General features: G+C 39.1%; 1 protein-coding gene across 2 annotated transcripts; it reads right to left on the bottom strand.

Annotated features, from left to right (window-relative positions):
* Positions 1 to 3,684: 3,684 nt before the first annotated feature.
* Positions 3,685 to 7,998, bottom strand: LOC110719977. 2 transcript variants are annotated; one of them, XM_021898979.1, is made up of 4 exons: positions 7,293 to 7,998; positions 4,059 to 6,349; positions 3,848 to 3,984; positions 3,685 to 3,714 (listed from the first exon to the last, which is right to left on the bottom strand). In XM_021898979.1, the coding sequence occupies exon 2, from the start codon at positions 5,809 to 5,811 to the stop codon at positions 4,591 to 4,593; it is 1,221 nt and encodes a 406-aa protein (XP_021754671.1). In that variant the 5' UTR covers positions 5,812 to 6,349; positions 7,293 to 7,998; the 3' UTR covers positions 3,685 to 3,714; positions 3,848 to 3,984; positions 4,059 to 4,590. The 2 variants fall into 2 exon arrangements, with proteins under 2 accessions (XP_021754671.1, XP_021754670.1); XM_021898978.1 differs by having other exon boundaries at positions 4,104 to 6,349.
* Between the last annotated feature and the right edge of the window lie 4,585 nt (positions 7,999 to 12,583).

Below are 12,583 nucleotides of genomic sequence, written 5' to 3'. Positions count from 1 at the left end.
AGGTTTCTCCTCTATATTCTGGATCTACGGCTGTTTTCCTAGTTCGAGCCATTGCGTTCTGCACAGAGTCGATTTTGGAGATGAACAAGGGGAATCCCAGTACCCAGAGGCGGCACCCCCAGTCCTAGACTCAGCCGTACCAGGTGACCGGCGGACCTCTAAATTGTAATGTGCCGTGTGTGTGTTGGGAGAATCCATTATTCTAACAACCTATGCAGCCAGAAAAACTTAAAAAGTTTCAAGGGACAAGGAACAGAGATGGTACCTTGTGGTAAAAAGCTAGCTAGCGAAAGAAGCTTGGGTTCGATTGCTTGAAGATACCCCAGACGGTATCCCTTTAAACAACTGAAAATTTGGCAAAGAAAGCAATCGTTATTTACCAATGTGGCCAAAAGATACCACAGGCGGAAGAAACCTGTTGTGGTTGTATTGAAAAATTATAAAGAAAGCAAATGGGCTGGCGTTTTTGAAGGAAATTGCCCCAAGATACCCCAGGCGGTTGTAATACCGGATGGGGTTTATTGCAAGCAGCTCATGAGGAAATTGCACAGAGTTACCACAGACGGTGTAGAGCCGGTTGTGGGTCTGTTAAAAGCAATTGCTAAAGAAGCCGCTCAGAAGCCCCTCAAACGGCACAAGACCGGCCGAGGGTCTGAAAGATGCTTTGAAGACTGCTCAAAGATTCCCAGGCGGTATGAAACCGGCTGTGAGTAAGCTAAGTGCAAGTCATGAAAGAAATTGCTTACATATGCCCCAGACGTTATAAGACCGGCTGATGCTCCAGCAAAGCAATTCAAAAGAAAAAATTTATTAAAGATGCCCCAGACGGTACAAACCGGCTGTGGGTCTATTGAATGCAATTCATGAGGAACTGCTTAAAGATGCCCCATACGGTATAAACCGGCTGCGGGTCTATTGAATGCAATTCATGATGAATTGCTTGAAGACGCCCCCAGACGGTATAAAACCGGTTGCGGCCTTATCAGAAGTCAAGAGGAAGAAACTGACTAAGTTAGAACGGTACCTTAATGAGACGAGCAAAGAATCACTTAACCGATACCCGGACGTATTAGAACTTAGCTGTTTGCAAGAAAGAGCAGCCGGAATCAGAGTACTCTCTTTTCTCTCAAAGAAATTCTCTCCACAAATTGGCAAAAGTGTGGAATGAGAGGAGGGAGGTTCCTATTTATAGGAAAACCCAGAAGGCGAATCGTCACCACCCCTCGCAATTTCGAATTCAAAAAAATAGAGGGAAGCAGACGAACCGTCGCCTGGCCAAATTGTGACAAGTGTCACAGGTGTCGCGTGGCAAGCCACGTCACACCTGTGAGGGACAAATGTTTAGGGTAGAAATTACCCCTGCCACGTGGCCCAATGAGGGACTGACACGTGTCAGCCTCGTAGAGGCCCAAGGGGATCCAATCAGAGGATGTCACATGGCATTGCACCTCCAATGGGGGAGCAGGTCTTCATCTGCTATAAATAGGGGAATATCCTCGTTTATTAGACATCCATAAATAAAAACACAAAAAACTGAGAAATATTTATTGCGGAATCTCTTTGAATCAGGGAGAAACATTTACTATTTCCGTACAGTTTACTACTTCGGACGTATACTAATTTGATCGTCGGAGGCGGAACTCCACCCCACTGGAGTTTCGTGGTTTTGCAGGTACTCAGGCGCGCATACTCAGAATCGTAACTCTCCCGAAGGACTCCAAAAACCCCCGAAACAGAAAACATACAAAATTTATCTAGAGAAGCTCATGCACTAGTCTTACATATACGCGTACGTTAATTTTGAAAATGAACAATATCATACCAATGCCATAACAATAACTCTAACATATTGTTTGGATAGAGGGATTTGGGGGAAAAGAAAGAAAAGGTAAAGGGAGGGATGCAATTTCTTTTGTTTGGATAGTAAATTATGGAGGGGAGGGAGGGAAATGGTGGGGAGAGAAATGGAAGGAAAACTTTCTATTAATTGTTTAAGAATAAAATCCCTTCAATTTTAAAAAGTTTTGAAAGGAAAATTGATTATACAAACTGATTATCATGAAAAGACAATTTTACCCTTTTATTTTCTTCGAACCCTTCTCTCTCCTCATCCTCTGCTCATAGCTGCGATTTTCTTCAGAAATTTGCTGCAATATTCTAGAAATTCAATCTCGAATCTATTATCCTCAACCAACGACGAGTCGAATTTGCTGCAATTTTCGAAGATTCAACCTTACTTTTGCAATTTTTGTAATTGCGAAAACCTAATTCCCAAGATAATCCTCAATTGCAATGTCTTGCTCAAGCTTTTTGTGTGAATCGATTTATCAATTGCTACTTGCAATATGTTGACATGGATTATTCACCATCTTTGTTGATCCAATTGATTTTCATTATTTAATTACTATATTTTTGTTTGTGCAATGTTGCAGCAAAATGGTGAATGGTTCTGTTTGCTCATGCAAGTCAAGCTACCCCTTCCCTCCCCTTCCTTCCTTTTTTCCTCTATCCAAACAAGGGAGGTGAATTTCTTCCTCCATCCCCTCCCCTTCTCTTCCCTCCCCTCCCTACCCCTTTCTTCCCCTTCCTTCTTAAAATTGTATCCAAACAAGTTGTAAATAAATATAAATTCGTTATATTGACATCATAAAATATTGTATGTTGCAAATTAAAATAGATATAACATGTTGACGAATTTAAAATTAAAACATCAAAAACATTGGTTATGAAATTATGAACATTAGTTGAAAAATTAAAGCCAATAATTTTTTTTTTTTATTATTATTATTATTTTTTTTTTTTTTACAAAAAAAGTTGATTATTCACATATTAGTGTTTCTTTATTCATAAAAAGCTAGCCAAAACAACCTACGAATTATGGTTATTTTTTGTTGTTGATTATTTTTTTAGTAATTGGATACAATGCGTTTTGTGTGCAGCTGGCCACACCATGTGGCTGTTTGTAACTGAACAAAATAAATCTTATAACACTGACTGAATAACCCTTGTAATGCTGACCGAGTAACCGCTATTATATTCCCGAGTAATTTAACCCCTATAATATTAACGAAGTAATCCATGTACTCGACCGAGTAACCCCTATAACGCTAATGAAGTAACGTCCATGATGGCCGGCACACGGTGCGCCCAGCCACATATAAGAATTTGTGAATTGAATATGCTTTGAAATTTTGTAGCTTAAATTAATGCACTTTATAACTTGATTATTCTGAGTTAAGGTAACAATTAAGGACTAAACTTTTTCACTTTTCACCTTTTGAGACCTGAACTTTTGTCTTTCACCGTTTGAGACCCGTGATTAATTCTTAAATAATTTAACCCATCTTACTAACCAACCTAAGCATTAATTGGAGTAAAAAAAAAAAAAAAAAAAAAAGTTCAACATTTCCAAAACAAAATCAGATCGTGAATATCAACTTTAAAACTCCTAAAAAAAAAAAAAAAAAAAAAAAAAAAAAAAAAAAAAAAAAAAAAAAAAAAAAAGAGCAAACAACAATATAGAAAACCAAAACAATGACATCCAAAAGCAACAGTATCCAACATCCAAAATAGCAGCAAGCCAAAAAAAAAAAAAAAAAAAAAAAAAGCAACAAGCCTTCTTTGATCATATGATCTCCAATTTACTTGATCATATCATCTGACAACCAAAAGCAACAGTTTTTTTCTTGCTCTCCAAAAGTCAAGTTCTTTAGCCTACAATCATGAGTATGAATTGTTGAAGCCGTAGATGTAGTTAAAAATTTTCAAATTGCAATTTTTTTCAAATATTTATTCTTAGGGCATTACTTTGATGTTGATAATTGAATTAAGAAGATGATTTTTTTACCTTGCATTTTAATGAAATTAGAACAATCTTGTTGGTCTACTGTACAATGAACTTTGTTGTGTCAAATGATTTGTGTTTGATCCATGACAAGACTGACTTGGTACATATGAATGACTTGATTGAGGTATAATTGTACCCTGAAAAGAAAATTTGCAATCTATTTACTTTTGAAGGAACAAAAATAAAAGAGCATTGCGGGGAGATTTCTTACCACTGATTGTCTTTGACACCCGTTTGGGTAAGTGTCTTTGATTACCTGGGATTGCTGTGTGCTGGAAGCTGCTGGGGTTGCAGTAATATGTGTCTTTTTCTTTGGTTGCTTTGGTGCATTGTAGTTGACAGTTTGATTTTGTTGTGGCCAATGACACTTCTTTTTGTTGTGACCAGGTTCTTTGCAATTGCTGCACTTGTGTGTTTGTGATGTGCCTTTTTTTGACAATTTGGTGGGCTTAACTTTACCTAATGAAAGCTTTCTTTTAGTGGCGGGTCTGTTTTGAAGATTTTTCAATGGAGGAGCTTGAATAGGTGTTTTTGTTGATGTAGGCCACTCTTGGGGTCCATTGAGGGGCTCTAATTGGAATGCATATGCTTTTAAATATGTTGTTTTACTGTAGTACTTAGACACATAATGCTCTAGGTGTTCATGTGCTTTCCAAATTGCAACCACGGCATGGTTGCAAGGGACTCCACTTAGCTGTCAAGCATTGCAACTGCATGTCTTCTCAAGCAAACTTACAACATATCTAACCTGTGTTGCCTTCCCTGACACCATATGTGAAATGTCCATCCCAAAATGCAGACCAACCTCTAGCATCTAACTTAGACTTTTCCAACCTTGCTTGTAACCTTGGACATATTTCAATGTCTTTATTAGTAATGAAATCTCTCTTCTTATGCAATCTTTCCAACAAACCTTCCCTAATGTCCTCTAACATGGTGATTATAGGTTTATGTCTTGATGTTAGGATATATGCTTTGAAAACTTCATTCATATTGTTCTCTATGCTCTCACAAGTACGTGTAGTTGTCAAAAAAGCTCTTACCCATTTTTTGTAGTTTCTTTTCAATAAGCCCTTTGCTGCCGGTAGACTAATAGCAGCAAATAATTCCATGTTTCTTTTGAAGCCATTTTCAGTTGTGCTTTTGGCAATCTTCCAAAACCCTCTTCTATAAAATAGACCACCCCCAAAAACTTGTCTGAAGTTACAGTACACATGTCTTGCACAACATCTTGTATCAGCTCTTATCCAAACAATTGAAACAGCTTTGAGCAACCCTTTTTGTTGATCTGACATAATTGTGTATCCAAAACCATCCGGGGTTCCCAAATCATCAACTAATAACTGTAAAAACCACCCCCAAGTCTCAGTGCTTTCAACTTCAACACAGGCCCAAGCAATAGGAAACATCTGGTTGTTTCCATCCCTACCAACAACAAGTAACTTTCCTCCAAATGGACCTTTCAAAAAACAACCATCAATCCCAAAGAACGGCCTACAACCATCTAAAAATCCCTTCTTAATAGCATCAAAGCACATATACACCCTCTTAAACACACCTGAATTTAACTTGAATTTAATTGTGTTTTGTGGATTGGACCTCTTTATTTCATTAGCATACCTATACAACAATCCATATTGCTCTGCATACTCCCCCAATATCACATTCTGAGCTGCCCTTCTTGCTTTTAAAGCTAACCACAAAGATGCTTTAACTCCCCACGCTGACCAGATTGTATCAACAATCTCTTGGCACTTCAGGTATGGGTTGACTTTAAACTTATTGTGATATGTCTTTGCAATCCACTTAGCTCTTAGTTTCTTCATTTGTGCTACCCTCCCACAGTTGTGTCGTGGTTTCAATGTCTTGACAGTCATGGTTTTCTTCCCTTTCTCTAGTGAAACCCTAATGTAAAAAGGACAGCTCTGCTCCTTACACTTTACTCCTAGTTTTTTTAGCATCATTTTTAGTGTAGTGCAAATCTCTTCCTATTGACACAGAGTAGTTACTTAGTGTATTTCTGAATTCCAATGGAAGAGATTTTTAACATCTTTTTTAGTGTAGTCAACAGCAATGTCATGCTCTTGAGTGGCAAGCAAATCAGTCTCAGTTATAGCACCATCCAACTCACCTTGTACTATGTCCTCGGGGACATTACCATACTTTTCTTTAGTCAAGTTCTGACCATATTCCCCATCATCATGGTCTGTAAAGACATCTATCATTCCGCACTCATACAATAAGCTTTTGAACTTAGTGAATATGACATCCTCATATCCCAAAAATATAACACCATTACGCAAACTCTTGAGTGGATCACAATAGTGTAACTTAATTATGTTACTATACCCTAAGTATGCAATGAAAGCTTTCAAATAACTTGCATCAAAATCAGAAGCAATGTCATTGATCAACTTGATACTTCCCCCAACATATTTGAACTCGGGAGTGTTCTCCCACTTCCACCATGATGAAGAATAATGCATAGTGGTACCTCCATACCTATAAAGTTCAGTTGACCAAATGTTCAATAAGCATAAAAAACAATAGCAAAACAAGTGAAACTAAATTAGATTCAAATTTGATAATAAATCGGAAACTCAGTTGTACCTAAATCATAAAAGTCATTTATATTGGTTAAACCAAATTTTACATCATAACAAGTCAGTGGACTTACAACTTACAAAATCCATTGACCATCAATTACATGGACTATATAATTGTTCAGTTCGTTTTAGATTGACACAGTTAATTTTGCCGGAATTAAGTAGTTCATTTGATCATTTGAACTATATAATTGTTCTGTTCTGTTTCTCATTACTTACATAATATCATCAAAATTCCAAAATTCCACAATTAAGAAGTTCATTTGATCATTAAACTATATAATCAAATTATGAGAATTAAATCTTTTCTTTCATCCTTAGTGGTAAACTAGCTCCCTAACTTTCAACCTTTTGTTTCTTTTTGTTACCTATTTCACTTTTGCTACGGGGACATGGCAGGAAGAGATGGTAGTGGTGTGGATGTTATCTTGCCAAACTTTATACTTGGTAATTATACAAGTATTGTGTCACCTAGCAAAATGAGAATTGCAGAGCATATATTGATTGGGCCTATAGTTACCATCAAGTGACTGAATTGTCGAAAGATATAGAATATGGAAATTGGTGGGTATGGTTTCAAAAGCAATTTTACACAGGTCAGAAACAATCGTATAAACACAATAATTCTGAATTGACCCCAAATTGAAATTCGAAATTCTAAAATACAAGAACAAACAAATAAATTCAACACTATAACAACACTCAGGAGCAATCTCAGCATCATAATTCATGAATACCCATAAGATTTTATTAAAAATAAGCCCTAAACCCAGCAATAAATTATGATAAAAAACAAAAATTGAAGTAAACAAGTTGTACAAGATTCATAGAGAACTTACTTGTGCTAAGATGCTTGAAAAACCGCTAATAATCTGCACCAAAATCGCCTTCAAAGCTTCAATATTTTTTTATTTTTTTTTTGAAAGGGAGAACAAACAGGAGAGACGTGGTTGATGATGAAGAGTGGAGTTGAAAAGGCACTGTATTTTGTGCAGTAATTTTTTGGGGTAAAAACGCCTAACACAATTTTTTTTTTTTTTTTTTTTTTTTTTGTTTTTAAACAAAAATTCTCTTTTGTAAATAAATTAGAATCTAAAATAATTAGTGGACCCACCACTTAACCATAGTTAATTTTTTCAACTGAAATTCTTTCTAAGGTCTCAAACAGTGAAAGAAAAAAGTTCAGATCGCAAAAGGTGAAAAGTAAAAAAAGTTTAATCCCTAATTGTTACCTTTTTCCTTAATTTTTTGTATAAAAAGATCTTGCAATATTAATGGGATTTAATATTTAGCATGTAAGGTAACTATCAGAAAATCCAATAACTGATTGAAAACTATTGAAGGCCATTTTTCTCTTCTATTATAACTCTATTATATAAGCTGAGAGAGAGTGAGGGATAGCTTAGTTGGTAAGAGCTTTCCTCTCGGTTCCAGGTGATCTTGGGATTGATTCTCATCCCCGCCCTAAGTGGCTCATATGAACCAAAAAAATTATATAAGCTGAGAGGGAGGTTGTGTCCCCCTACAATTACCAAAATATGCTAAGTCAATTATCATTGAACACTATATTGGATTTGGAGCATTTTAGACAATTATTTATCCGATAACTAAAATTTTTTGTAAAAAAAATCAGTAAATAAGGGTGGAAAAATCAATGACATTAAATTGTCAACAGTTAAAATTTAGGAAAATTTGTCAGGAATAACATCACCTTTCACCGGTCTTCCTTAAATGGAATGATGAGCTTTAGATTTTTTTAAAATGGAACGACCTCTGACACACATTTGCAAAAAATGGGACGTGACCTGTTGGTAACCTATTAAAAATAGGTTACCTGCGACACGTGTCACAATGTCATTGAAATTTCTTTTTAGCAATTTTGTTTTTTTAAAAAAATCCTCAAAATAAAAGAATACTTTAAAAGAGAGAGAGAGAGAGAAAAAAAAAAGCGAAACTGAAATTAAAAAATTTAAAGAAAAGAAAACCCCTCCCCCTTGCTGGCAGCCACCCCACCACCACCCGTTCCTGCCGGTGGCCAGAGCCCTTTACTCGGCGCCAGCGACACACTCCTGACCCAGATCCCGACCATCTAGCACCTCCCCTTCCCCTAAGCCACCTTTCCAAAAGTCAAAAACCCTATAACCACCACTCGATTTTGGGGTTTTAGGGTTTATGGGTGGTGGTTCAAGGGGGGAAGGCGGAGGGGCGAAATGGGTTCTCCGGCACGAGGAAGTGGGTTTAGGCGTCGGCCGGTGGGGAGGGGAGAATTTTTCAAGGGGAGGGAAGGGATATTAGGGTGGGGGAAAGGTAGTTTAGAGGAAGGGGAAGGGGAAGGGGAAGGGCTGGGTGGTCAGGGTCTGGGTGAGGAAGGTGTCGTCGGCGTCGGGTAGGGGGCTTGGTAGTCGAGGTCTGGGTCAAGAGGGTGTTGCGGCGTCGGGTAGGGGGCTCTGGCCGCCAGAGGGAGCGAGTGGTGGTAGGGGGGCTGTTGGCAAGGGGGAGGGTTTTTATTTTTTTAATTTCAGTTGTTTTTAAGTTTTAATTCTTTTATTTTTAAAAAGTTTTTTTTAATTTAAATTTAATTTTTGTAAATCATTATTATTAAAAATAATGCTAAAATAAAAAAAAAAAAAATTTAACCAATCACGCATTTGACACATGTCAAATGTAACCTGTAAAACAGGTTACAGGTTTTTTATTCCATTTTTTTTGCAGATGCGTATCAAAGGTCGTTACATTTTGAAATAATCCAAAGGTTGTTCCATTCTTGAAAGACCACTAAAAGGTCGTATTATTCTTGGCAAATTTTCCTAAAATTTAAAAAATTGGAATATTTAATATTAGAACACAATTAGTAAAGTTAGATTTGATATCAATCAAACACAATTATTGGCATTAAGTTTTCAAAGAAAACAATGATAATAGAAATTAATTTAGAAAAAATATGCAAAATTAAAATCATTTAATACGTCAATCAATCTCTATATTATACATTATTAAAAACATGTTTGTATACTAATTATGATTTGATTATTAGTTAGCACATTCTACTATATAATTGATTAAGGTATTTCTACCCTGCCACGTGGACCAATTAGAGTCCGCCACGGGTCACCCTAAGGAGAGCCTAAAGTGGACATATCGGGGCTCGACACATGGCAGACAGATATGCAGCGAGGACTTGGCGGCCTTCAAGGCCCAAATCCCTAGGCAGCCCGTCAGTCCTAGGTTTTCTGTAACCTAGGATGGGCACGTATTTCCATACCCTATAAAAGGGAGATGTTTCCTCTTAGGAAACACACACATTAATTATTCAACGAGAGAGATTAGATTAATTAATCAGATAGAGCATTAATTGCAGAATTAATTACACACGAGAGTGAAACACTCGGATACTGAGGATGTTTGTGATAGGCGGATCATCATTTCTCTCAATAGAGAAACCTAATCTCACTTTACATTCCGCATCTTATGTCTTCTGAACATGTTCTAACTTGATCGTCGGAGGCAGAACTCCACCCAACCGGAGTCTCCGTTGTTTTGCAGGTATAGGCGCCCGGAGTCCAGTCTTGGAATTATAACTCTCCTGAGGGACACAGAAAACCCCGAGACATTTGGTGCCATCTGTGGGGAGAGTACTTCTAAGATGGAATCACATGAGTCTGTACCGCCTCCTACTGATAAGCGGCCTTCGGCCGAAGTCCAGGTCTACTCAGACCAGGACAGTGGTGACAACTTTGACGTCGACACTTATGTAGCTGCCGACGGTTCACTTAGAACCAGGCGCACCAGTCCCTTAGAAATAAAGGAATGGGGCAATGATCAAGTTGGTCCACGTGAGCCAACTAAACAGCTGTCTAGACAACCCCATGCGGCAGAAGGCGCAGCCCCAGTTACTAGAGACGAACTCATGAAATTCATCACTAGTTTCAAAGGGGAAATAAAGGACTTAATTGAGAAAAGGACGGCTGGCCCCAACAGGGGGCAGTCGGCCAGGAAACCTTCTCTTTCAGAGAAGAATAAACCAGTCAAGGATCGTGTCCCTACTCCACATCCTAAAACAAAGGAGGGGAATCGGCCCTTGATTGATTCGTCCAAGATCCGATTCCCTAAGACAGGGAAAAGGAAGGTCATCCTACATGTTCAGGTGGATGGTTCAAAAAAGACATATGCTGATGCTCGGATGCTAATTGAGCAGAAGAAAAGTCAACAACTGTCTGAGTCAGCTTCAACGTCGACTTACCCAGACAACTTTCAAAATACCTCAATGAGGTATTCGCAATCAAACCGAGAGGGTCAGTCATGTGGCATGTCCATCCACTCTGGCCCTCAAATAATCCATTCGGCTCCGTATGTGCCTCAGCAGCCATACATGTTGTATGGACAACCATACATGTAGTCGGCCCTCTTTGGGGGGCAGGCGACACACAACGTCCAACCTTTGGACTAGCAGCTTCGGGAACAACCTTCTACGTTCTCCAAGGAAATAACCGAGGCTGCACAATCAGCCAAGGTTAAAAATGTTCTGGTAGGTACCTATGATGGTACCACCAACCCAGAAGATCACCTCATGGCTTACACCAATCTCATGTATTTACAGGGGTTGGATGATGCCGCATGGTGTCGATGCTTCCCGACCACATTGAAGGGCGTCGCCCAATGATGGTTCGGCAACCTGCAAGCCGGATGCATCAACAACTTCAAGACGCTTGCGTACTTGTTTACTTCCAACTTCTCTATGAACATCCCTGCTAAGAAAACAAGTCTTGACTTGGGTGCAATTCAGTAGGGAGATAGAGAAGGACTACGATTATATATCAGGCGGTTCAATCTGATGGGGATTCAGATTCAAGGGTAGTTTGATGAAGTGGCCTATACAGATTTCTTCAAAGGTTTGAAAGACGGGTCAACCTTTAAGTTCGACCTCGTCAGAAAGAGGGTTGCTACCCTCCAAGAAGCTCTGATGGAGGCGGACACCTATATACAGGCGACCAAACTCTGTAACATCAGTAAGCAGTCGGACTCCAAGAAATCTGACAAAAAAGAGAGTCGACAATCATAGCCGGCTAAAAAAGAAGTAAATAAAAAGAGAAAAGAGATATGGGCAGCAAACAACTCTGAGCAGCCGTCCCAGAAGAAAAAGAAGGAATTTAAACCGTACATCCCAAAGTACGAGTTTAACAAGGACTGTTACTCCATCTTCATAGAGATTAAAGACCGGATGACAATTGAGAAGCCGGCTGTGATGAAAGGTTTCGCCAAAAATCGGAACAAAAAAAGTATTGTCACTTCCATGAGGACATTGGCTATGACACCAACGACTGCTATAGTCTCAAGCGGCTGTTGGACCGTCTGGCTGATAAAGAGGTGCTAAAGTCATATATTTTGAGGTTTAAGGTTACCCTACGAACTGACCATGGGCAACCGTCCAAAAAGAAGTCCCAACCTGCTAATAGTTCGAACACTAATGAAGAACCAATCTATACAACAGCAGGCGGCTTTGTTGGAGGAGGCCTAACCATCCGGGGCACCAAGGACTACGTCAAGCGGCTAGATGTCAGCTCAGTGGACGAGGGGCAGGCGTCTAAGAACACCTTCCCTGAAGTTGTCATCGCTGAAAAAGACAGGGGCAAGGTTAGGCGGCCGCATGATGACCTTATAGTCATTGAATGCAAAGTGGCCAACCAAAAGGTAGGAAGGATCCTCATTGACACTGGCAGTTCATCTGATCTGATGAGCCACAAGTGCTTGGAAAAGCTCAAGTACAAGCCCAACAGTATGCACAAAGTATCTTATCCCTTGGTTGGTTTTGGGGGTATAGTTGTGCATCCGGTAGGCCGAATTGACCTATCCATCCGGCTAGGGGATAAGGGAGAAGGACGCCACATGGTAGTCCGGTTCTTGGCCGTTGAAGAACTAACCGCCTATAATTTGATATTGGATCGTCCCACTCTAAACGAATCCAAGGCTGTTATTATTCTATCCCTTATGCTTCATAAATTTGAGAAGGATAATGGGTATCGGCTCCCTAAGCGGAGATCAGAAGACGGCTAGAGAGTGCTACCTCTCAAACGTCAAGCCCAAAGTGGCTGCATCCGGCTAGGGTGACGAACTAATAGACCTTGACGAAGTC

This window comes from Chenopodium quinoa, unplaced genomic scaffold (assembly GCF_001683475.1).
Source record: "Chenopodium quinoa cultivar QQ74 unplaced genomic scaffold, ASM168347v1, whole genome shotgun sequence".
Classification (NCBI taxonomy): Eukaryota; Viridiplantae; Streptophyta; class Magnoliopsida; order Caryophyllales; family Amaranthaceae; genus Chenopodium; species Chenopodium quinoa.
The sequence above is the reverse complement of the archived record's forward strand: the minus strand, read 5'-3'. Positions and strand labels throughout refer to the sequence as shown.

Bases quoted from the DNA above. Each gene is read 5' to 3' on its own strand.
- LOC110719977 (XM_021898979.1), bottom strand. From the start codon at position 5,811: ATGATGCTAAAAAAACTAGGAGTAAAGTGTAAGGAGCAGAGCTGTCCT.